The 26,779-nt window shown below is 47.5% G+C and overlaps 1 protein-coding gene across 1 annotated transcript in view; it reads right to left on the bottom strand.

Moving 5' to 3' along the window:
• The window catches only part of LOC147736923 (CD5 antigen-like), a 499,304-nt gene that overhangs the window by 225,859 nt on the left and 246,666 nt on the right, over positions 1-26,779 (bottom strand). Inside the window, exon 3 of the mRNA XM_086934070.1 lies at positions 20,413-20,727. Coding sequence (XP_086790196.1) covers positions 20,413-20,727 — 315 coding nt within the window. The remainder of the gene's footprint in view (positions 1-20,412; positions 20,728-26,779) is intronic.

Raw genomic sequence — 26,779 nt, 5'->3', positions numbered from 1 at the left:
GAACAGGGCAGACTAAACTACCAAGCCAATTCTTCACCAGAAAGGAGACAAGCTACCGGGGACCGGTTTCTGGCATTTCAGCCTTCTTCGGCCCGGCTTGCTTGAATCCTGATGGAGCAGTGAGAAAGGGACTCATGTCTGAGTATACCCTGCCACACCTATAGTGGCCAAAAACGATTTACAAAAAGGGGGTGGTGATGGACAGAGTGTCTGAGTTAAACAGACCACTCTTACCCAGTCCAAAGATCAGGGCTTGATCCATCACCGTTATTTATCTCACTGCCCCATCCCAGCTCAGAACCTGGCTATATGCAAATCAGTCTGTCCCTGGCCCAGTGCATCATGGGAACAGGGCAGACTAAACTACCAAGCCAATTCTTCACCAGAAAGGAGACAAGCTACCGGGGACCGGTTTCTGGCATTTCAGCCTTCTTCGGCCCGGCTTGCTTGAATCCTGATGGAGCAGTGAGAAAGGGACTCATGTCTGAGTATACCCTGCCACACCTATAGTGGCCAAAAACGATTTACAAAAAGGGGGTGGTGATGGACAGAGTGTCTGATTTAAACAGACCACTCTTACCCAGTCCAAAGATCAGGGCTTGATCCATCACCGTTATTTATCTCACTGCCCCATCCCAGCTCAGAACCTGGCTATATGCAAATCAGTCTGTCCCTGGCCCAGTGCATCATGGGAACAGGGCAGACTAAACTACCAAGCCAATTCTTCACCAGAAAGGAGACAAGCTACCGGGGACCGGTTTCTGGCATTTCAGCCTTCTTCGGCCCGGCTTGCTTGAATCCTGATGGAGCAGTGAGAAAGGGACTCATGTCTGAGTATACCCTGCCACACCTATAGTGGCCAAAAACGATTTACAAAAAGGGGGTGGTGATGGACAGAGTGTCTGAGTTAAACAGACCACTCTTACCCAGTCCAAAGATCAGGGCTTGATCCATCACCGTTATTTATCTCACTGCCCCATCCCAGCTCAGAACCTGGCTATATGCAAATCAGTCTGTCCCTGGCCCAGTGCATCATGGGAACAGGGCAGACTAAACTACCAAGCCAATTCTTCACCAGAAAGGAGACAAGCTACCGGGGACCGGTTTCTGGCATTTCAGCCTTCTTCGGCCCGGCTTGCTTGAATCCTGATGGAGCAGTGAGAAAGGGACTCATGTCTGAGTATACCCTGCCACACCTATAGTGGCCAAAAACGATTTACAAAAAGGGGGTGGTGATGGACAGAGTGTCTGAGTTAAACAGACCACTCTTACCCAGTCCAAAGATCAGGGCTTGATCCATCACCGTTATTTATCTCACTGCCCCATCCCAGCTCAGAACCTGGCTATATGCAAATCAGTCTGTCCCTGGCCCAGTGCATCATGGGAACAGGGCAGACTAAACTACCAAGCCAATTCTTCACCAGAAAGGAGACAAGCTACCGGGGACCGGTTTCTGGCATTTCAGCCTTCTTCGGCCCGGCTTGCTTGAATCCTGATGGAGCAGTGAGAAAGGGACTCATGTCTGAGTATACCCTGCCACACCTATAGTGGCCAAAAACGATTTACAAAAAGGGGGTGGTGATGGACAGAGTGTCTGAGTTAAACAGACCACTCTTACCCAGTCCAAAGATCAGGGCTTGATCCATCACCGTTATTTATCTCACTGCCCCATCCCAGCTCAGAACCTGGCTATATGCAAATCAGTCTGTCCCTGGCCCAGTGCATCATGGGAACAGGGCAGACTAAACTACCAAGCCAATTCTTCACCAGAAAGGAGACAAGCTACCGGGGACCGGTTTCTGGCATTTCAGCCTTCTTCGGCCCGGCTTGCTTGAATCCTGATGGAGCAGTGAGAAAGGGACTCATGTCTGAGTATACCCTGCCACACCTATAGTGGCCAAAAACGATTTACAAAAAGGGACATCTATAAGAAGCCATAGTGGGGAGTGGTCCGATATGCCTCTGGGCAAGTGTCGGACCTCTCTCACCGACACGGCCTGTGCCGCTGTCATGAGGACGTAATCAAGCCTCGTGAGGCTTCCGTGTGCACCAGAGTGAATGGTGTATTGGGCCTGTCCGGGGGTTAGCATTCTCCAACAGTCAACAAGACCCAATGTATCCAAAAAGCTACCAAGCCAGGATTGCGATCTCGTAAAATCCCTGGGAGGGTTACGATCTTCTCTACCACAGACAACAGAGTTGAAGTCTCCACCCACAACCAAAATCCCTTCGGGGAGCTCCAACACCAATTTCCCCAAGTCAGCAAACGTTGTGGTTTGTAAACCCGGAGGAACATATACTGAGAGTATAGAAATCGTTTTCCCCTCCCATCTACCAGTAATGGCAGCATATCATCCCCTATCATCTAGGATAGTATCGTCAACTTCCAAGGGGAGGGAATTTCTAACAAGAATACCAGTCCCTCTTGATCGGGAGATAAACCCCGAATGTGCAATTAGCCGATAATCCCGCCGGTTCATAGCGTGACATGTGTTCCCCACCAAGTGCATTTCCTGTAATAGTATCACATCAGAGTAATGGCGTTTCAAGTACTGCAATACTATCCCCCGCTTTATCCTGTCTCCCAAGCCATTGATATTCCAACTTAATACTCTCAACCCCCTACCCCCATCCCATGAATGCTGGCGGAATCTCCCAAACATTAAGAAGGACACAAAAGTCAAATTGCACAATGATACGTAGCCTCTGTAACAACACAAAAAGAAAAAAGGAACCCCCCTCCACCCCCAGAGAACCCCAAACACACATCACCCCTCCCAGCACCCCTGCAGTAATTCGAAAAACCACCCCAACTTGCAGTGTGCCTGTCGCCCTGCACCAGAACTAATCTACAAAAAGAAAGAGGAACACCCCAAGAGGAGGAAGAGTCCCAATCCTCCCGCCGCCTCTGGGTGTATAGTCATTATAGTCACATTAACCCAAGATTAAAACGAACCACTGCTGCAAAGTACATGAACTGGACACGCCGTTCCCCTTACTCCTCCTGTTCTGTCTGGCCGCCTTCCGCACCTCCAGGTTGCTCCGTCTGGTCTCGATGTGTCGATAAAGTGTCTAGCCAGTCACTAGCCACCTCAGGCCGATCAAAAAAGAGTACGCGTTCGTAATGTTCAATCTGTAACCGGGCAGGGAAGAGCATGGGATACTTCAGGCCCAAGTCTCTCAGTCTCCGTTTCCCCCCGGTAAATCCCACTCTCTGTTTCTGTACCGATTGGGTGAAGTCTGGGTAGAAACTGATAGATGCATTCTCAAATTTCGTGGGGCCGTTGTTCCTCGATGCCTGCAAGATAGCATCCCTGTCCCTGAAATTAAAGATTCTGCCAATTATGGGCCGTGGTGGGGTGCCTGGTTTGTGTCTTTCGCCCGGAACTCTGTGGGCACGCTCCACCGCGAAGAAATTGCTGAGGTCCTTGGGAGCGAGATGATTTAATATCAAATCTTCCACCAGGAGATCAGTCGATTGTTCAGCAGACGTCTCCGGAACTCCGATAATTCGTACATTGTTGAGCCTCGCACGACTTTCGAAGTCATCGAGCCGGCGGGCGAACTGGTCATTTGAGGTTCTTAAGTTCTGGACTTCAGTCTGGAGATCGGACACGTCGGCTGTGAGACTGGCAGTATTGATGTCCAACAACTTGACCCGCTTGTTAGTTTTAGCCAAGTCTGTCCTAATCAAACTGACATCAATAGCCACTGTGTCGATCTTGGAGGCCTATGTCTCATACTACTGGCCCATGGAGGATATCACGCTCGCAATGGCGCCCATTATGTCTCGCAGAGTCAACTCTTCTGTTTCTGGGGAGCCACCTCCAAGGTCCTCCGGAGTTTTACCAGTACCACTCGGGGAACCTTTAGGGCGAGTATATCGATCCATGTTGTTGGATTGAGTGGCACCGCCTCGGGACGTGATCTTGACCATCCGTTTATCGCTTTCAGACTTGCTCGCCATGTTGAGCTGCGCGCCCCAAAGGGGCTTTTGGGACCTGGTGCGAATGGCTCCTCACGGATAAAACTGTGAAAAGTCAAAAGACAGGGCGCCCTGTAGGAGCAGTCAAGCAAGTTGGACCATGGGCCGGCAGGAACAAAGGGCATCCGTCTTTCAGTAATCAAGAGCAGGAAAAACAAAACCGAAAGTACACCAGGGGCACCAGTCTTCTTCCAACAGCCGTTGTTATTCAACTGTCCCCCGGGTATTCCGGCTGCTCGAGTCCCGGGCTGTCTCTCGATGTGGGCCTTCAGGTGTCAGAACGGAGTATTTCTGGTTCCCGGCGTCCAAATAAATTTTTGAACAAAGCAATTAGTTCAGCAGGGTTATATATCAGGATCCGTAACAGGATATATGTAGGAGGCGGCGAGGGTCTCGGGAGCTCACAGATCACGCGACCATCTTGGAATGCGCGCTAAGCTCCTCTTTACCATTTTATGTTTGTTGTGCCCATTGAAGGCGGGTGGGTGGGGCTGCTCTGCTCTTTGAGTCATGCAAACTCTGCCCTTCTCCATGCAGGCTGCATTGCAAGGAGATCATGGCCACCGCATAAGCCGCTGGGTGCCGTCCCGATATATCGATGGACTCAGCATAGATTGACCCCCCTGCCCATGTGACCCCCATCCCTGATTGACCCCCCACACCTGCCTCACCACCTGCATGCCATGCCAGCCGCTACTGGTTTTACACTGCATCAGGTGGGAGTTTTGTATTTATTTTATGTATTTACTGAAGCAGCAAACCTTGAAAGATGGTACACCCTCCCAAGAGGTGTAATGAGGAGAAACATCTTCAATTCTCCTCATTACTTCCTCTTGCATTCTGCAGCAGACATAGAAAGAGGAGTATGTCTCTCAGGATTTTGTTTTGTGTAAGAAGTTATCCCTGCCTGTAACGTCGGCACAATGAGCAAACAGAAGTTCACCGTATCTTAGTGGAGAGTGTTCTCTCTATCATTCTACGCAGCGCAGGACGTTGTCTTGCTGTGTTGCATTGTGTTATGTTTCACTGCATGAAATGTTAGTGAATTCAGGCCTGGATTTGTGCCTAGGTGGCAATGGCCGTTCTGGCTGTGGTCTCCACTGTACTTTAGAGCATGTCTTGAAAGTGCATTCACCAGGTATTTTGTTTCACTTTTGTACTCAAGGACACACCTTACGTACAATTTTGATGTGAACCTCAACGCAACTGAACTGTATTTCATGTCATTAGCATAGTTTGCAAAAATGACACTTAATGGGAGTATATGATACATATGCACTCCTGGATATAAAAAAATATAAAATTGAAATGTTCCAGAAAACAAACTATAAATTGATAAAAGCACTAGATTCACTCAGGGTGAGAAGGATTTTACAGACATCAATCTACAGAGTTCATGTGTAAATACAAAACATGAAGTGGCAGAAGGATCCTATTAGTCCTGCACTTATGAGTAACAATGGCTAAGAGTAAGTATATGTGAAGGTCCCTCCTCTGCCCGTCTGTTCAGCTGATGCCTCCCCCACCAGGTGCAGCCAAGGATTCCTGCCAAGGCCTGCTGGCCAGGAAGGGGAAGATAGTCACTGTAATAATACATCATGTGTTGAGGCTGGGAGTAACTTTGTCACTCTGGTGACTACATATCACAGACAGAACAGAAGATATACAATAGAGGCCCTCACTACAAGCTCGACGGGTGTGGAATGCATTAGAGGCCCTCACTACAAGCTTGACGTGTGTGGAATGGATTAGAGGCACTCACTACAAGCTTGATGTGAGTTGACTTCATTAGAGACTCTCACTACGAGCTAGACATATGTGAAATGCATTAGAGGCCCTCGCTACGAGCTTGACGTGTGGAATGCATTAGATGCCCTCGCTTTGAGCTCGACATGTGTGAAATGCATTAGAGGCCCTCACTACGAGCTCCACATGTGTGGAATGCATTAGATGCCCTCACTACGATGTTGACGTGTGTGGAATGCATTAGAGGCCCTCATTACAAGCTCGGCGTGTGTGGAATGCATTGGGGGCCCTCGCTACAAGCTGAATGTATGTGGAATGCATTAGAGGCCCTCACTACATGTGAAGGTCCCTCCTCTGCCCGTCTGTTCAGCTGATGGCTCCCCCACCAGGTGCACCCAAGGATTCCTGCCAAGGCCTGCTGGCCAGGAAGGGGAAGAGAGTCACTGTAATAATACATCATGTGTTGAGGCTGGGAGTAACTTTGTCACTCTGGCGACTACATATCACAGACAGAACAGAAGATATACAATAGAGGCCCTCACTACAAGCTCGATGGGTGTGGAATGCATTAGATGCCCTCGCTACGAGCTCGACATGTGTGAAATGCATTAGAGGCCCTCACTACGAGCTCGACATGTGTGGAATTCATTAGATGCCCTCACTATGAGGTTGACGTGTGCGGAATGCATTAGAGGCCCTCATTACAAGCCCGACGTGTGTGGAATGCATTGGAGGCCCTCGCTACAAGCTCAATGTACGTGGAATACATTAGAGGCCCTCACTACAAGCTAAACGTGCGTGAAATGCATTAGAGGCTCTAGCTATGAGCTCAACGTGAGTGGAATGTATTAGAGGCCCTCACTATGAGCTGAACATGTGTGGAATGCATTCGAAGCCCTCACTACAAGCTCGAAGTGCGTGAAATGCATTAGAGGTCCTCACTACGAGCTTGACATGCGTGAAATGCATTAGAGGCCATCGCTACAAGCTTGAAGGGCGTGGAATGCATTAGTAGCCCTCACTACAAGCTACACGTGTGTGGAATGCATTAAAGGCCCTCACTAGAATCTTAATGAGTATGGAATGCATTAGAGGCCCTCACTACGACATTGATGTGTGTGGAATTCATTAGACAGCCTCATTATGAGCTAGACGAATGTGGAATGCATTTGAGGCCCTCGCTACGAGCTCAATGTGTATGGATTGCATTAGAGGCCCTCACTACGAGCTTCACGTGTGTAAAATGCATTAGAGGTCCTCGCTACGAGCTTGACGTACGTGGAATGCATTAGAGGCCCTCACTATGAGCTTGACGTGTGTGGACTGCATTAGAATCCCTCGCTACAAGCTCGATGTGCATGGAATGCATTTGAGGCCCTTGATACGAGCTCGACGTGTGTGGAATGCATTAGAGGCCCTCGCTATGTGATCGACATGCGTGAAATGCATAAGGGGCCCTCACTGCAAGCTTGACGTGTTGAAAGCATTAGAGGCCATTATTACAAGTTCGACGTGTGTGGAATGCATTGTGGAGAAGTGTGGCTCAGGGGTTGGAGGCGGCAGACCTGGAAGCTGAGATCGGCACTGGACCAGGGTTCAATTTGCCGCCTCGGCGGGTCTTGGGCTAAAAATTCCACGGACTCGATAATTCTCGCTCCGGTGCCTTCTCGACTCACGGGTTCACACTCTGCGACTCTGGGCAATAGCTTGCTTAATCTCCACAACGGCCCCTCGCGGTGGGATGCCTGGCTTTCACCTTGTGGATACCCTGCCGGGGTTATCTCACAGGGGAATACCAGGACGGGTTCTCTAAGCAAGCGCCGGGAAACCCACTGCGGGTAGCTGTGCGCTATATAAGCTCAAATACATTTACATTTACATTAGAAGCCCTCGCTACAAGCTCGACATGCGTGCAGTGCATTGGAGGCCCTCGCTACAAGCTCAACGTGCTTGGAATGCATTAGAAGCCCTCATTCCAAGCTTGATGTGCGTGGAAGCAATAGAGGCCCTCAATACGAGCTTGACATTTGTGGAATGCATTAGAGGCCCTCATTACAAGCTCGACATGCGTAGAATGCATTGGAGGCCCTCGCTATAAGCTCATTGTGTGTGGAATGCTTTAAAGGTCCTCGCTATGAGCTAAAAGTGTGTATAATGCATTAGAGACGCTCACTACGAACTTGACGTGTGTGGAAGGCATTAGAGGCCATCATTACAAGCTCGATCTGTGTGGAATGCATTATAAGCCCTAGCTACAAGCTCGACATGCGTGGAATGCATTAGAGGCCCTCACAACAAGCTTGATGTGCGTGGAAAGCATTAGAGGCCTGCGCTACAAGGTCAACGTGCTTGGATGGCATTAGAGGCCCTCAATACAAGCTCGATGTGCGTGGAATGCATTAGAGGCCCTCACTACAAGCACGACATGCGTGGAATGCATTAGAGTCCCTCATTACAAGCTTGACATGTGTTTTAATCCCTGTACTGAAGGGCATCCGGAAGGCCTGGGTCTTGGGATGCCCACCCAGCACACATCCCCAGATTCAGTCATACTAGTTCAGGGGGTGTTCCTTCTCAGCTCTGGTGATCGGGGAGTGGAACTCCCCTTCTTATCCAGTTTTGCCACACTGACAACGAGTCATCACTCAAAGAGATCCTGAAAAGAACAGTATTCACTGCGATTTCTTCTGGAATTGGTGAGTGGATTTCTGTGCCTTTAGAATAGCGCAGAGACACTCCTCAGAGTAGCTACCATGCTCTACAAAACCTTTCATTCATTCATTTATTCCTGTTAAGACACACACGAGAGTTATGAGTTTTGCGTCTTTATCAGGCTTACAAGCTATAAAAGTGCACACCCTGTTAATAGGTGAAAGGGCACTCCGGGGCATGTAGAGTTTCTTGTGGTAAGCACAAAAGTATGCACATTTCACCTCATAAACCTACAATAGACCTTCGTCTCAAAGCACCCAATATTCAACAACTTGGGTTCAGAGTTCAAATGTATGATTACATCTGATGACGTGTCACTCATAATGAGGGCCTTTATCTCATGAGATTCCTCCTGATAGTCTATCAGGGGTGAGGTTCCACTTCCGCTGATGCCCCCCTGACATCAGGATTCCTGACGCCCTCAAGACTCTTGCAGGGCCCCATTTTAGGGCCACTACAGAAGACTCCTGACAGTCATTCAGGTGTGAAGATTCACTAATGCTGCAGTCGCTCTGCCTTCAGGATTCCTGACACCCCCAAGACCCCTGCAGGGCCCCTTTTAGGGCCACTAGGGAAGCCTATGAAGTTGAAGCTGCTTCGACCACAGCAGGGGCCGTGGCTAGAAGCCTAAGCCTACGGGTCTGTCTGCAAGTGCCCAGGTAACACCTCACAGGTGCAGCTCCACCCGGAGCAGGGTGAATAAAAGCTATTTTCTGAAGATGTGCCATAGATTCAGATCAGCCGAGGCAGCCGTGCCAGCTGCACGTGTCTGACTGAAATCAACATTCAGTTGTTTCTTAGACGACGCCTTGCAGCCACTTCAAATCACCAATCTATGGTAGGGCCAGGCGTCAAGCAAAGAATGAAAAGAAATACTTCATAAAACTGCCAGTTTTCTCTCCTTAAAAAAGAAAACGCGACCCTAAAACTGGAGTTCTATTCCCACCCTGCTGTTATGTTTCATATAGGTATCTTAATATGGGCCCAGTTAATATCATACACCTTCACCAACATTACCAACCCTATATTACACAGTAACAAGCCTTTAGGATTGCACCTTTACCTAGTTCTAGTCCGGGGCAGAGAAGGGTTTCTTTCCCTGAGCAATAGCGCCCTATAACTTCATCAATAGACTCATACAGTATGAATGAATATCCATAAGGGTTCTTGGAAACCAGGCAGAGGCTACACCACCTGGAAAATATCTACGTACAAGGTTCGTCCCATAGGTCATCCTCAAATCCAACAATGGCTAATACAAGAAACAAGGGACCAAGAAACCCTCAATACTTTCTGTTTGAATACAGCACATATTGCTACGGTTGGGTAGAGGAGACCGATACTTCCAGGCCGACATACTGACCAGAGACGCTGAGGCTCTTACATGCAGACTGACATGCACTGCCAGCTGACAGTGGTCTAACACAATCCTCGAGGGGTGTCCAACTCGAGACCAGGATGGGGTCCCACACTCTCTCACTTCAGGAAATGGGGGTAGACTAAATCCTAGAGGGATTATTGGCTTCACACCTACTCACATGCTAGGTACCCTTAGGTACATCTAGATAGGCATAGTAGGAGTATGTGCACTTTTAACATGCATTTTACATTCATGTATGTATTCATGATTATTGCAAGATGGTAGAACTGTACGATCATTATATTTTCACTGTACTGCTAATCATATGGGTTATAGGTAGGTAATACACATTTACCGATTCTAAAATACGAATTTTACCAATTCGGTATTTCGGAATCGGTAAATGGTATGTAGATAAAAATGCAGTAAGTTTTACCGAATCGATAATATTCGATATTACCGATTCGGTAAATACTGAATCGGTAATTCCCATTCATTCCTATGGGCCTTAGGGCCCATAGGAATGAATGGGAAGCAATTCACTATTACCGATTCGGTAACCGAATCGGTAATGCGGGTGCATATTCAAGGGTTTCAGGGTGTCACAGTGACACCCTGTTGCACCCCTGAATCGTGCATGTGTGCACATGTGGCACACATACATGCCCTAAGGGCATGTATGTCTGCCACACGGCACTTGTGAAAAAGCACAAATTTGCTTTTTCAAAGGTTTTTGATATTTACTACCAACTTGTAGTTGGTGGTAAATAACGAATCCTTAACTCAGAAATGCACTCACTTGAGTGCTCCCTGCATTACGGATTCAGTAATTTACCGGTTCGGTATTTTAAGAATTTGGTATTTACCAATTCATTAAAAACCGAATCAGTAAATTACCAAATCCGTCAAGCCTACCACCTACATCTCAAAAGCCCAATACCAGTCGGTAACGGCTGAAATTCTGTAATTTTGGCATTTACTCACCGTCATTGGGATACCTACATATGGCCCCTATATCTGCTACTGTCTAACGGTTGTTGCAGCACATCAGTTTTACACTAGAAGAACAACAGTGAAATAAATTCTTATTCCAGCACGCCTGACTGTTTCTTCTGTGTAACTCTCTGAGACCGAATAAGTGAGCACGAGTGACTGAGCGAAAAGTAGTATATTGTTTTCATAATTCTGAGGGATCAGGGTTGTCATGTTCTGAGGTTGCCAAAAACTAACTCTAACTGCTCCCCAATAAAAGGAGAGTCTAGTGGCACTGTGAACTATCTAATGCAAACAGGCTAACATTCTCAGTGGGGGTGCTCAGAGCCAAGGTGCCACCAAACCCACAGTTTATGTTATCCAGAACGCGAAGATCCTGTAAAGGTAATATAGGAACTACACAACACTGGGACCCATTTCAGATAAAAATCAAGGTTATGTGTCTTTGTTTAGGAATTCAACCGACTCTGGAAGAACTGTCTGCCCGGTTAAAAACTGCAGAGAGTGCAGAATATAGAGACTGGCCTGGAAAAGGGAAGCCTCACACTCATCGAGGATATCCGCTGGAAGGATAAAAGATGCTGCCATTCTTCAGCCAAGCCAATGGAAGGATGAAAGATGCTGCCCTTCTTCAGCCAAGCCTCTGGAAGGATGGAAGATGCTGCCATTCTCCAGCCAAGCCACTGGAAGGATGAAAGGTGCTGCATGGAGAACTCAGCCAAGCCACCGGAAGGATGAAAGATGCTGCCATTCTTCAGCCAAGCCGCTGGAAGGATGAAAGGTGCTGCATGGAGAACTCAGCCAAGCCACCAGAAGGATGAAAGATGCTGCCATTCTTCATCCATGCCGCTAGAAGGATGAAAGATGCTGCCATTCTCCAGCCACGCCACTGGAAGGATGAAAGATGCTGCCATTCTTCAGCCAGGCCGCTAGAAGGATGAAAGATTTTGCCATTCACCAGCCAAGCCACTGGAAGGATGAAAGATGCTGCCATTCTCCAGCCAAGCCACTGGAAGGATGAAAGATGCTGCCATTCTTCAGCCAAACCACTGGAAGGATGAAAGATGCTGCCATTCTTCAGCCATGCCGCTAGAAGGATGAAAGATGCTGCCATTCTTCAGCCAAGCCTTTGGAAGGATAAAAGATGCTGCCATTCTCCAGTCAAGCCGCTAGAAGGATGAAAGATGCTGCATGGAGCTATCCGCCAAGCCACTGGAAGGATGAAAGATGCTGCCATTCTCCAGCCAAGCCACTGGAAGGATGAAAGATGCTGCCATTCTCCAGTCAAGCCACTGGAAGGATGAAAGATGCTGCATGGAGAAATCAGCCAAGCCACCGGAAGGATGAAAGATGCTGCCATTCTTCAGCCATGCCGCTAGAAGAATGAAAGATGCTGCCATTCTCCAGCCACGCCACAGGAAGGATGAAAGATGCTGCCATTCTTCAGCCATGCCGCTAGAAGGATGAAAGATGCTGCCATTCTCCAGTCAAGAAGCTAGAAGGATGAAAGATGCTGCATGGAGCTATCCGCCAAGCCACTGGAAGGATGAAAGATGCTGCCATTCTCCAGCCAAGCCACTGGAAGGAGGAGTGATGCTGCCATTCTCCAGCCAAGCCACGGGAAGGATGAAGGATGCTGCCATTCTCCAGTCAAGCTGCTGGAAGGATGAAAGATGCTGCCATTCTCCAGCCAAGCCACTGGAAGGATGAAAGATGCTGCCATTCTCCAGCCAAGCCACTGGAAGGATGAAAGATGCTACCATACTTCAGCCAAGCCACTGGAAGGATGAAAGATGCTGCCATTCTCCAGCCAAGGCACTGATTCCGTTCTGGGAAGGACATGGCTTTTGTAGTTTGGACTAGACTGTTCCCATGGGGCACAGGGTCAGAGCTGATTTGCATATCGCCATTGTCTAACCCAGGGTGGTGTGGAGTGAAAAAAAAGAATGGATTTGGGCCCAGATCTTCGGACTGGGGTGAGTGTGTGACATTGATCCACATTCGGTCCATCACCTGTTTTGTTTGCCATTCTTCAGCCGAGCCTCTGGAAGGATGGAAGATGCTGCCATTCTCCAGCCAAGCCACTGGAAGGATGAAAGGTGCTGCATGGAGAACTCAACCAAGCCACCGGAAGGATGAAAGATGCTGCCATTCTTCAGCCAAGCCGCTGGAAGGATGAAAGGTGCTGCATGGAGAACTCAGCCAAGCCACCGGAAGGATGAAAGATGCTGCCATTCTTCATCCATGCCGCTAGAAGGATGAAAGATGCTGCCAATCTCCAGCCACGCCACTGGAAGGATGAAAGATGCTGCCATTCTTCAGCCAAGCCGCTAGAAGGATGAAAGATTTTGCCATTCTCCAGCCAAGCCACTGGAAGGATGAAAGATGCTGCCATTCTCCAGCCAAGCCACTGGAAGGATGAAAATGCTGCCATTCTTCAGCCAAACCACTGGAAGGATGAAAGATGCTGCCATTCTTCAGCCATGCCGCTAGAAGGATGAACGATGCTGCCATTCTTCAGCCAAGCCTTTGGAAGGATAAAAGATGCTGCCATTCTCCAGTCAAGCCGCTAGAAGTATGAAAGATGCTGCATGGAGCTATCCGCCAAGCCACTGGAAGGATGAAAGATGCTGCCATTCTCCAGCCAAGCCACTGGAAGGATGAAAGATGCTGCCATTCTCCAGCCAAGCCACTGGAAGGATGAAAGATGCTGCATGGAGAACTCAGCCAAGCCACCGGAAGGATGAAAGATGCTGCCATTCTTCAGCCATGCCGCTAGAAGGATGAAAGATGCTGCCATTCTCCAGCCACGCCACTGGAAGGATGAAAGATGCTGCCATTCTTCAGCCATGCCGCTAGAAGGATGAAATATGCTGCCATTCTCCAGTCAAGCCGCTAGAAGGATGAAAGATGCTGCATGGAGCTATCCGCCAAGCCACTGGAAGGATGAAAGATGCTGCCATTCTCCAGCCAAGCCACTGGAAGGAGGAGTGATGCTGCCATTCTCCAGCCAAGCCACGGGAAGGATGAAGGATGCTGCCATTCTCCAGTCAAGCAGCTGGAAGGATGAAAGATGCTGCCATTCTCCAGCCAAGCCACTGGAAGGATGAAAGATGCTGCCATTCTCCAGCCAAGCCACTGGAAGGATGAAAGATGCTACCATACTTCAGCCAAGCCACTGGAAGGATGAAAGATGCTGCCATTCTCCAGCCAAGGCACTGGAAGGATGAACGATGCTGCCCTTCTCCAGCCAAGCCACAGGAAGGATGAAGGATGCTGCCATTCTCCAGCCAAGCCACTGGAAGGATGAAAGATGCTGCCATTCTCCAGCCAAGCCACTGGAAGGATGAAAGATGCTGCCATTCTTTAGTCAATCCGCTGGAAGGATGAAAGATGCTGCCATTCTCCCGCCAAGCCACTGGAAGGATCAAAGATGCTGCTATTCATCAGCCCAGCCACTGGAAGGATGAAAGATGCTGCGTGGTTGCAGGCAGACCCTATTCCAGAACATACACACCTAACTATACAACTGATCAGGGTTTCAAGTGGGCCGGGCCCTGCCGATGCTCAGCATCAGCATCTGTAAAAAGTAGGACCAGATATATTAAAAATCTGTTCTGCAATTTCCTAATTGCGATTTTTAGCCAGTCACACTTAGGAAATTGCACAACGGCTTTACAGAACCTGGCAGGCCTCAAATTGGAACTCGGAAGCAAGTTGTTTCTCAAACAGGAAATTGTTCTTTCCGATTACCTATTTGGTTGCAAATAGCGAAACATTAAAAAATTTGTGAGCTGCAAATTGAAACAGGAAGTGCAGCATCCCAGCAGCCAGGAAGGGAGGCAGAGAGATGCTGGAAAGCGGCAGAGCACAGGCAGTAAAATGAGGACGACAACAACTTTAGATCCGCGGCTGTTAAGAGGAAAAAAAAATAAAAAGGAGGAATATATAGACAGACGTTTCAGCCGTACACACCTCAAAGGAGTACAATCAAAAAAGGATTCTCAATTACCAGGACAGATTCCCATCACCCACCAAAGTGGCATGCTTCATCATTTGGGATCTCCTCTTGTCTGCAAGCTACTGAAACCTAGGAGCTACATCTCCTTGTTAGTGTAAAGGAGGAGCTTACAGATGTTTTTTATGTAATCCGGAACTAGATCCCCTGGGATCGATGAAGCATAAGGCCATGTGAAGAAGATGTAATGCAGTGTGAAAAGTGAAATAAAATTGACTACCAGGAAAGAATACGTTTATTAGGTATCCCGTGGTGTCAATGGTTAAAATGGAGTGAGGGCGCGATCTGAATATATGTGCGAGTGCGCTAATTAAGTGGTCTACATGTTTCAGCCAATACAGATCTAACTATGATCATGGCTTTCTTCAGGACCTAGGTGTAACTACTGCACTTTTAAGTATGTGAAAAATGTATTTAAACTGTAGGGAACGATACAACCATATACCTGTATACATCAACATGTTGGAATAGGTGTTGCACTCCTGTTGAGAAAGAGAGAAATTCATATGTACATGCTAGAAATAAGTCTATATCTATAGATACAGGACACAATATATTGCAATGTGAACATGCTAAAGTCCTCAAGAATGGACAAATAAGAACTCTATATTAAAACACCTTACCCATATCAAATCAGGAGGGAAACCTACCACTCCTGGCAACAGCTCAGGGCATGAGGCAACGCTGTGGGAATCAATAAAGAAAGAAGAAAGAAAAAACGAAGCCCACAGGAATTGGGGACATTAGTAACAAGTGGTAGGCCCGCAGTGCACAACCACTATAAATGTTTTCATTTTTATAATCATGCGGGTTTATCAGGGTTTAACAATAGCACCATCATAAGTGTATTACAAACAGTAAGCGAAGCGGGCCTTCCACCTGTTACTAATGTCCCCAATTCCTGTGGGCTTCGTTTTTTCTTTCTTCTTTCTTTATTGATTCCCACAGCGTTGCCTCATGCCCTGAGCTGTTGCCAGTAGCGGTAGGTCTCTCTCCCGATTTGATACGGGTAAGGCGTTTTAATATTGAGTTCTTATTTCTCCATTCTTGAGGACTTTAGCATGTTCACATTGCAATGTAATGTGTCCTGTATCTATAGATATAGACTTATTTCTAGCATGTACATATGAATTTCTCTCTTTCTCAACAGGAGTGCAACACCTATTCCAACATGTTGATGTATACATGTATATGGTTGTATCGTTCCCTCAGTTTGAATATATTTTCGCATACTTAAAAGTGCAGTAGTTACACCTAGGTCCTGAAGAAAGCCATGATCATAGTTAGATCTGTATTGGCTGAAACATGTAGACCACTTAATTAGCGCACTCGCACATATATTCAGATCGCGCCCTCACTCTTTTTTAACCATTGACACCACGGGATACCTAATAAACGTATTCTCTCCCGGTAGTCAATTTTATTTCACTTTTCACACTGGATTACATCTTCACCACACTGCCTTATGCTTCATCGATCCCAGGGGATCTAGTTCCGGATTACATAAAAAACACCAGTGAGCTCCTCCTTTACGTCAGCAAGGAGTTGTAGCTCCTTGGTTGCAAGTGCTTGCAGCCAAGAGATCCCAAATGATGAAGCATGCCACTTCGGTGGGTGATGGGAATCCGTCCTCTTAATTGAGACTCATTTTTTGATTGTACTCCTTTGAGGTGTGTACGGCTGAAACATCTGTCTATATATTCCTCCTTTTTTCTTTTAAAACCGCGGATCTCTTGTTGTTGTCATATTTGGATTGGGGGCTTATCCACGCAGGTCTATAAACTTCCCTTGGACCCTATCTTTACCTGGTAATATACTAGTGCTTTGAGGACCCCAAACCCCAGTCACCCAACACCAGGAATGGCCGGCCAGGAGCAGGGGAAGGAGGTGGGGGGAGGAAGCTGAAGTCACTGAAATCCCAGAACCATATCATTTTTAACCAACGCCAATTCTCTACTCCCCCGGGTTGATTTTATTATATACCCCCACCTATCACAAAAAGTGCTATGACCTGGACTGTGCTTGCCTCATCATTGAACCTTTTCAGTGACTTCCAGCAATGCTAAGCATGCTAAGCATGCTGAACAAACAGCTGGTGTGCTGCTAGACAACATGACTAAACATTCACATTGAAAAGGCCAATTGCTTGGACATTGGCAAGATTCATTGGATTTGCCATTGCCTGTTTGGTGTTGATTGGGTCTTGCTAAACGCAATATGGAAGTGTTAGTGAAAAATAGTAAAAGTTCTTTGAAGCGAAGTGAGTGTGTGGGTTAATGGCCGGAGCTGCCAACAGGGGAACAAGGTTTGAATTTTGAGGTCTGCTGAACAATTTGTGATTTTGGGCAAATGATCTCTAACGCTTCCCCCTGCGTAAGGCAATGAATGTGTCATTGTGTAATGTAGCTGGTGAGCACCTAAGGCACTCCAGTACCATCAGCTGGTGTTAGCAGTATGATGGATTGTGGGAAAAAAAGCAGAAGCGATGAGGGAGGTAGTGGGAGATGTGTCAAGCCTGGAAGCAGGAGGGGTTGGAGAGATGGGCAAGCAATGACAGGCGGGAGCCGGAGAAAGCAACAATGAAGGGGTATAAAAAACCTTAACTTAAGCAGGATCGGGGCAAAATAAATGTTTTGTTGTAGAATGTAACAATTGAGCACTTAAAGGGCTAAAATATCATCAGCTCGTGTTTACACTATGGCAAGACGGAGGACGGAGCGAGAGCTCCAATACCATTAGATTGTGCAAAAGTGCAGAAGTGTCAGGATTAAATAGTCACATAGCATAATAATATCAAGGGGAGACTGTTGCAGGGATTCTTCACCTACACAGAACTATGCGCAGGAAAACAGGACTTCAGTGTCTAGGGGTGTATCAACCTATCACCTTAGTACCCAAAAACCCCAAACCGACTAGCTATAGTGGCTCATTCGTTCTCCTCCAAAAATCACAGAGCTACAAATGTTTAGACAACCCAGAACATTACTCTCTCAGGAATCGCAGTAGCAAGACATACTCTTTCTCTCAGGCACTCGTACTTGTCCACCGTGAGAATAGGCAGAGTCACTGTAATAGTTAAAAATGTTTATTCTAACTATCGTGCTCTACAATACAGTTTATGAGCCACTACCAGCAGCAAATTGCATTAACTAAGAATGGCTAGCATTGTTGCAATTCTGTAGAATACATAGGGAGAAGGCATTTTATAAAGACAGTGGAATAAGGAATTTAAGGTCTAACCACCCTCCACTTGGCTAAAATACGTTTATTTATATAAATGAAGATCTCTGGGCTTTGACAGCAGACCCCATACCTGAAAGCCTGGATGGAAGGTTGACATCATAGGAACAGCATAGCTCTTCTCCATGGAACATCTCTCTCCAAGTGTGTTAAAACAACATGCATCCCCTTAATATCAAAGCACGAGTCTCCAGTGTTTAGCATGTTATGTTTAGGTGCTAGGGACTAACCAGAACAGAATAACAAGGGGAATTGTTTATCGACCTTGTACAACGTGTTCAGACAATTCCAGGAGCACAGAAGAGAACGTAAAAAGCAGACGGTTCTCATGTGAAAGGCATAAACAGAGTCTTGAAAAAATAAAGTCATGTAGTAACGTGCGCAAAAGCAGCAGCATGGTAGCGAAGCTCATGCTAACTTAGTAATGTAGACAATGTCCCCAAGAGCTTTGTAACAAGACTCATTCAATACAACATTTTTGTGGAACACAAATATTGATCACAATCCTTCCATAGTTTTATGTTTTTTGAACTCCCCCTTGGTCCTTCTTCTTCATCCCAGTTTAAACAATGAGATGGCTCCGCCCCTTCCCTTTGCAAGATACCAACAATCTCTACACTTCTCTGAGTATTTATTTTCTTTTAACGGAAATACTCCCCCTCTTCCCAGTATCCTCCCTCTTCCCTCTATCGACAACCTGCAAATGCCATGCTTGTAGAGATGCCAAAGAAAAAGAAAGTGAGATGGAGGGAAGGAAGGAGGGAAGGAAGGAGGGATGAAGGGTGAGAGGGAAGGAAGGAGGGAGGGAAGTACGGAGGGAGGGGAATGCAGAGGGAAGGTGGGATAGAGTGAGGGAAGGAAGGAGGGAAAGAAGGAGTGATGGAGGGTAGGAAGGAGGAGAGGGCAGAGGGAGGATGGAGAGAGGGATGGAGGGAGGGAACAGCATAGCTAAGGAAGAAGGGATGGAGGGTGGGAAGGAGGGAAGTACAAAGGGAGAGGAATGCAAAGGGAAGGCGGGATAGAGGGAGGGAAGGAAGGAGGGAAAGAAGGAGTGATGGAGGGTAGGAACGAGGAGAGGGCAGAGGGAGGATGGAGAGAGGGATGGATGGAGGGAGGATGGAGGGAAGGCAGAGGGAAGGATGGAGGAAGGGATGAAGGGTAGGAAGGAGGGAAGTGTGGATTGAGGGAAGTGCAGAGGAAAGGATGGAGGGAAGGACAAAGAGAGGGTAGGAAGAAAGTGCAGAGGGAGGATAGAGTGGAGGGAAGGCTGGATGGAGGGGAAGAAGGGTAGAGGGTAGGATGGAAGGAGGGGTGGAGGGTGGGTGGGAAAGAAGGAAGGTCAGAGGGAGGGAAGTGCGGAGGGACGGGGGATGGAGGGAGGGAAGGGCAGTGGGAAGGATGGAGGGGAAAACAGAGGAAAGGTGGGAAGGACAGAGGGAGGAATGGAAGGACGGTGGAAAGGAGGGAGGAAATGACAGGGATGGGAGGGTCAGAGGTAAGGATAAAGAGAGGGATAGAGAGAGATAAAGCAGATCAATGGAGGGAGGGAAGGGTGGAGAGAAGGATGGCGGGCACCTTGGAAGGAAGGTGGAAGAGAATGAAGGAGGGCGGGAGGGCTGGACACTGGTAAGGATGGAGGAAAGAAAAGAGGGTCAGAGGGAAGGCGGAATAGAAGGAGGGACGGATGGGACGGATGGGAGGAAGGATGGATGGAATGAGAGAGGATGGGAGGGATGAAGGGAAGGAAGATGGAGGGAATGAGGGAGGGCGGGAGGGATGGACGGAGGAAAGGCAGAGGGAGGGAAGGATGCTGGGAAGGAGCAAGGGAATGAGTGAGGGCGGGAGGGATGGACACAGGTAAGGATGGAGGGAAGGACAGAGGAAAAGTAGGAGGGAAGGGGACTGTGATGGGGAAGACTAGAGCGCAGGGTAGTAGAAATTCTCGCTAAGTCTCAGGATCATTGCTAAGTGCGTATAATTTTTAAAAAACGCCTCAGTGAATGGTGCAAACTAGGCTCTGGCAAGAAAAATCATAATGTCTGCTTTAGGTGGCTCAACAGACGGCAGGGAATGACTTGTGAAACCCTCCTTCCCGAAGGAGTCATGAGCATTGGGAAGATACAGAAAGCAGGAGCAAGCAGCACGCACATAGGCAGGAAGGGGGGTCGCAAGTTCCCCCTTGGCTCCAAAGTGCATAAATATATGCTTGAAAATATTTCATGAAGGGTCTTAAGGGTTCATCCAGACCCACCTGATGAAGTGCTTGCCACCAGAGGTCACTAATGTATTTTGACAGAAGCGAATTATGTCTTCATTATGCAGTGAAGTTTGTTTTTACACTCAGCTTACACCTCTTACCTGCACAGGTCACTCCAGCATTCCTCCCCGTTGGACAGGTATTAACATTCCAGCCTCGCTGTGCACATTTCCATAAGGCAGACTCCTCTCCTTGGCATTGGACATTACTCATCAGAACTGGCAAAGGGCTGATCCCGAATGATGAATTATACTGATAGCTCTGTACAGCTCCACATTGCTGCTGTCTGCAGACCACCAACGCGTCCTTCTGATCCCAGGCGTCATCACAGACTTTACCCCACACACCATTGTGCCTGACCTCCACTCTTCCAGCACAGAGAGAGGGGCCGTTCACCAACCTGACCAGATCAGGACCTGGGAAGAGATTAAAAAGGCATTGGAAAGGAATGCAAAGAAAAGGAACTAAGAAAATATAACATCTTTTTCATCAATAATGACGTGCTGTGGGAATACATCCGTCAAGCATGTGAACCTTCTTTTTCCAGTCTCTCAGCAGATGTGGTGACAGCATCTCCCACTACTCCTTCCCCACATGGATGTAATCGGCCAGTGGGATCTAAGGCATGGGAGTAGAGTCCATGATCGATACATTGGGCGTCTCTTTGGACACAGCTCCACTCATCAGCTTTTTACCACGGTGGCCCCAGTAATACAACCCTTAAGACAAGTACATTGGCAGTTGGTCAGCGATTATTCCCTTTACACCTTCACACTTCTTAGGCATCTCAACTGTGAGGTTCTCAAATATGTCCATATGGCCCTGAGAATAAACCTTTCTGATTGACTTTGAATGTGGAGTCAAGTAGGCGTTACCCAAGTGTAAGTGTTTGCTCTCCTGCCTCTATCTTGTCTTTCAATCTTTACTCAATCCTTGGTGAATGTGAGTTCTTCAGTCCTTAACACCTGTTATGTGCAGATGAAACTTATCATCAACAGAAGACTCTCACTGTGATGATTCACCCTCAATCAGCAATAAAATACATGAGACACACAACTCACCTTTAACTCCTGCCTCAAGGCTATTGCTGTATGGATGCAACACAATTCTATAAGACACAATTCTGATTTATTTATTTGCAAGTGCTATAGCAAAGATATGTGTTGGGGCTTTTTATCACTAGGAGTACTGTAGGTGCATGGGAAGGTAAAGTAAGAATAAAGGTATTTTTCAAATTGTATTTCTATTCAGGAGTCTTGGGGAGGTGATGGTGGTTAGCCTCTGAGGATCCCAGAATCCTTTAGGAATGATCTGGGGAATTTTGTGAAGTGAAAATTTCAAGTAATACTTAAGATTATGCCATTATACTGCCTCATGTAAACGAGGTATAAATTTGGGTAAATATACTCTGCTGCAAGCATGGAAACAATCCGCCCGATTCATGTAGCTAAATTGCGCTCGCAAGGGGCCGGATTCTGAGAATCCGGCCCTTTGCGAGAGCGATTTTTGCATTTGGGATTCAGCATCCCAAATGCAAAAATCGCTAATTGCGATGTCGCAAATGTGCGAGGAATTACATTTAAGGAATCTCTATTAGAGATTCCTTAAATGCAATTCAACATCCAATTTAAATTTGCGAATTCGCAATTTCTTGCCGCAATTTACCGCGAGGTCAGACCTCGCGGTAAATTGCGAAAACTCAGAAAAATGCATTTAAATGCATTTTTCTGAGTTGCATGTTACACACACACATGTCCTTTGGACATGTGTGTGTGCAACACCTGTGTGAAATTTCATTTGAGGGGTGCTACAGGGTGTCCTGTGGACACCCCTGGCACCCTTCAAATCGCAATCTTATTTGCGATTAGCTAATTGCTAATCGCAATTACGGAATACTCCCCATTCATTCCTTTGGGCCTTTTGGCCCATAGGAATGAATGGCGAGTTATTCCTTATTTGCGATTAGCAATTTGCTAATCGCAAATAAGGAATCAGTAGGAATCGCATTTTATTTAGCGATTCCTACATGATTACCGTTTTGCGAGTCCTTAATAGCGAATCGCTATGATTCGCTATTAGGGGCTCGCAAAACGGCCCGTTGATGGATCAGGCGGAATGTGTTTAATGTGTGGTAACAATGTGAGTGTCCTGAATGCAAGTAACATTTCTTTAATGTGGTCACCAATAAAATTAAATATATTAATTATAAATACTAGCTAGGAAACAGATTAAAAAAAACTCATAACAGCTCTGATGACATCTCAAAAGACATCACCGATAAAATCATTGAGTGTACGTTTTTTTAAAGAGATTATGAATGTTAAACACATACACTACCTATTACTACTAATGAGTGATACCATATTTATGTATTGAGTGGGTGTCTGAGTTGCTGAGTGGGTGTGTGAGTGGGTGTCTGAGTGGCTCTATGAGTGAGTGAGTAGGTTTGTGACTAGCTCTGTGGGTGCATGAGTGTTTGTGTGAGTGGTTGTATGGGTGCATAAGTGGGCGTCTCTGTAGTTGTATGGGTGTGTGAATGGTTTTGGGTGGTGTGAGTAGTTATGTGCGGCTATATGGGGTGTATAGGTGTATGTATGAGTGGCTAAATGGGTAGATGAGTGGGATTATTGGTGTGTGAGTAAGTGTGTCAGTGACTCTATGTGTGAGTGATTATCTGTGTGAGTGGCTATATAAAGGAGTGAGTGGTTGTGTAAGAACTTGCTTGTCTGTGACTTGTTTTCTGGATGTTTTAGTTGTTATGTGAGATGGTATATGTGGGTATGAGTGGGTGTTTGAGTGGTTCTGTGTATGGTATCATCTGTGATGGTATCAGTGATGTTACTTTAGAAACCATCAGTGATGTCACTGACAATATCATGAGTGATTTAATATGTGAGGTCATAAACAGTGCACTGTGGGGGCATAAGTTATAGTTTACTCAGTTAGCTATAACTGCTGAATTGAAATGGTTTTGTACAAGTGAAGTCTGAACCTCACTTTAATGTCCTAATAATCTCTGCTTTTTTTAGTGAATTTCTATGTTTTTTAAATGTGATTTCCTAACTATAATGTCCTGTAACCTTTGATTGTTTAAGTTATTTTCTAAGGTTTAAAAAAAAAGAAATCCTAGCTGTAACTTGTAACCTTTGAGAGGGAATATGTGAGTGAGCGCATGGCTGTCTCAAAGGGTCTGTTGTTGGGGGTGAGATTGTCTGAGTTGGTCTGTTAGTGGGTGCGCGAATATCAATCGATCCTGATCGGGAGGTTTGAAGTGCAATAGTCACCTGTGAGGGTCTCAAGGCACTGGGGGGGGCAGCTCCGGATCGGCCGAAGATCCAGGTCTTGAGGCTCTTCCTGAAGGTGTGCAGCGTAGGGGAGTGTCTGATGCCGACTGGAAGCTCGTTCCAGGCTTTGGCTGTGATGTAGAAAAAGGCTCTTCCACATGCTTTGATTCTGCGAATGAGGTGAGTTACTGCCAGGGCGAAGTCGGTGGAGCAGAGGTTCGTTGTCGGTGTTTAGAAGGAGACTTTTTGATTTATGTACTTTGGTCCCTTGTTGTGGAGGGATTTGTAGGCATGGGTGAGTAGCTTGAAGGTTACTCTCTTCTTGACGGAGAGCCAGTGGAGGTCTTGCAGGTGTTTAGTGATGTGCACATGTTGTGGGATTCTGGGGTTGAGTCTGGCTACGGTGTTCTGGATGCTCTGGAGATTTCATTGCAGGGATTTGTTGATTCCAGCTTAGAAGGCGTTTTTTTTAGTCAAACCTGCTAGTTATGAGTGTGTTGGTAACAGTCTTTCCGGCAACAAGGGGTATCCACTTAAAAGTGTTGCAGAGGATGCAGAGAGTGTTGAAGCAGGTGGAGGAGATGGTGTTGATCTGCCAGGTCTTGTGGAGGGAGGAGTCTAGTATGATGCCAATGTTTCGAGAGTGGTCAGTGGTTGTAGGGGGTGCCGCGTACAGAGCAACACCAGGAGTTGTCTCATGCAGCGGGGTAGGGTTCAAGTACGAGGACTTCTGTCTTCTCAGAGTTGAGTTTCAGACAGCTGCTGCCCATCCAAGCTGCAACGTCCTTCATTCCTTCTTGGAAGCTGAAACTGGTGGTTCCGGGGTCCTTCATGAGGGAGAGGATGAGTTGGGTGTCATCGGCGTAGGATACAATGCTGAGTCCATGCTGTCTGACGATGGCGGTGAGAGGGGCCATGTAGATGTTGAAGAGCGTGGGACTGAGCGATGATCCTTGTGGTACTCTGCAGTTGATCTCAGTGGGTTCGGAGAGGAAAGGCAGCATTCTAATCCTTTAGGTTCTGTCTGTGAAGAAGGAGCGGAGCCAGTCGAGGGTGGTTCTCTGGATCCGGATATCGTGGAGCCTGACTGCAAGGATGCGGTGCGAGACTGTGTTAAAAGCTGCGGAGAGGTCAAGTAGGGTGAGGGCTGCGGTGTGGCCTTGGTCAAAGAGTGTACAGATGTTGTCAGTGGTGGTGAGAAGGGCAGAATTTATACTGTGGTTGCTACGGAAACTGGATTGGGAGGGGTTAAGGAAGGAGTTATCTTCAATGAAGTTTGTCAGTCAGAAGTTGATGATCTTCTTGGTAACTTTGGCCACGAGGGGAAGGAGAGAGATGGGTAAGTAGTTCTCCAGGTCCATCAGGTCTTCTGAGGGTTTCTTGAGGGTGGGCTTGACTTCTACATGTTTCCAGTCACCTGGGAAGGTGTTTGATTTGAAGGTGGCATGGATGGTGCGTCGTAGCTGCGGGTCAATGTCGGCGGAAGATGTGTGGAGGCCAAGGGTCTGTGGGGGCTTCTGAGTGGGTGCTCTTCATGTTGGCGGTGGTATCTTCAGTGGTGACCAGGCTCCAGGTGGTGATGGTGTGCCAGTTGTCATCACTGGAGGAAAGGGTGGTTTCTGGAGTCTGCTCACTGAAGTGGTCGTAGAGGGATTTGATTTTCAGGTAGAAGTAGGAGCCGAGCTTGTTGCAGAGGTCTTGGGAGGGAGCGACATCTGTAGCTTCACTGTGTGCTGCAGTTGGTGAGGATTTTGTTCCGGATGAAGGTCTACTTTGTGAATCTTAAATCCCGCCCACCTCTTAGGCCACGCCCATCTGACCGCCTACAGAAACACTGAGAAGCTAGCGTTCAGCATTAATCCTTGACCCAGCCCTGAGGCGGAAGCCGGGAGCTGGAGGTACTCTGCAAACTGTATATTTGTGCTTTTTTAAAACTTTATTGTGGTGTCACTCATTTGCGCACTGTGTAAACTTGCTGATCTTAATAGCAGATTTCGTCAATTGCACGCAGCCGACTTTAACGCTGTCGCGCACTTCATCTCCCTTTAGCCGCCGCCATTAGCCCTGGCGTGCACGCTAAACCCCGCCCACCTCTTAGGCCACGCCCATCTGACCGCCTACAAAAACGCTGAGAAGCTAGCGTTCAGCATTAATCCTTGACCCAGCCCTGAGGCGGAAGCCGGGAGCTGGAGGTACTCTGCAAACTGTATATTTGTGCTTTTTTAAAACTTTAGTGTGGTGTCACTCATTTGCGCACTGTGTAAACTTGCTGATCTTAATAGCAGATTTCGTCAACTGCACGCAGCCGACTTTAACGCTGTTGCGCACTTCATCTCCCTTTAGCCGCTGCCATTAGCCCTGGCGTGCACGCTAAACCCCGCCCACCTCTTAGGCCACGCCCATCTGACCGCCTACAAAAAAGCTGAGAAGCTAGCGTTCAGCATTAATCCTTGACCCAGCCCTGAGGCGGAAGCCGGGAGCTGGAGGTACTCTGCAAACTGTATATTTGTGCTTTTTTAAAACTTTAGTGTGGTGTCACTCATTTGCGCACTGTGTAAACTTGCTGATCTTAATAGCAGATTTCGTCAATTGCACGCAGCCGACTTTAACGCTGTCGCGCACTTCATCTCCCTTTAGCCGCCGCCATTAGCCCTGGCGTGCACGCTAAACCCCGCCCATCTCTTAGGCCACGCCCATCTGACCGCCTACAAAAACGCTGAGAAGCTAGCGTTCAGCATTAATCCTTGACCCAGCCCTGAGGCGGAAGCCGGGAGCTGGAGGTACTCTGCAAACTGTATATTTGTGCTTTTTTAAAACTTTAGTGTAGTGTCACTCATTTGCGCACTGTGTAAACTTGCTGATCTTAATAGCATATTTCGTCAATTGCACGCAGCCGACTTTAACGCTGTCGCGCACTTCATCTCCCTTTAGCCGCCGCCATTAGCCCTGGCGTGCATGCTAAACCCCGCCCACCTCTTAGGTCACGCCTTTTCCTCCCTGGTTTAAAATGTGTATGCACAGGAAGCACAGCGGACGAGCGCAGCGGGAGCGCCGTTTGCGCGCCGAAGGCACGCCTAAGGCAAGCCCGTCTGTGCCCGTCCGCGCCAAGACCGCGACAGGCACAGGAGACTCTGCCCCAATCACCTCACCTATCAGGTACCCCCCTGACGATCTCCACCTTGTA

This window comes from Lissotriton vulgaris, chromosome 1_1 (genome assembly GCF_964263255.1).
Source record: "Lissotriton vulgaris chromosome 1_1, aLisVul1.2, whole genome shotgun sequence".
In the NCBI taxonomy this organism is placed as follows: Eukaryota; Metazoa; Chordata; class Amphibia; order Caudata; family Salamandridae; genus Lissotriton; species Lissotriton vulgaris.
This window is presented reverse-complemented; position numbering and strand designations above follow the sequence as displayed.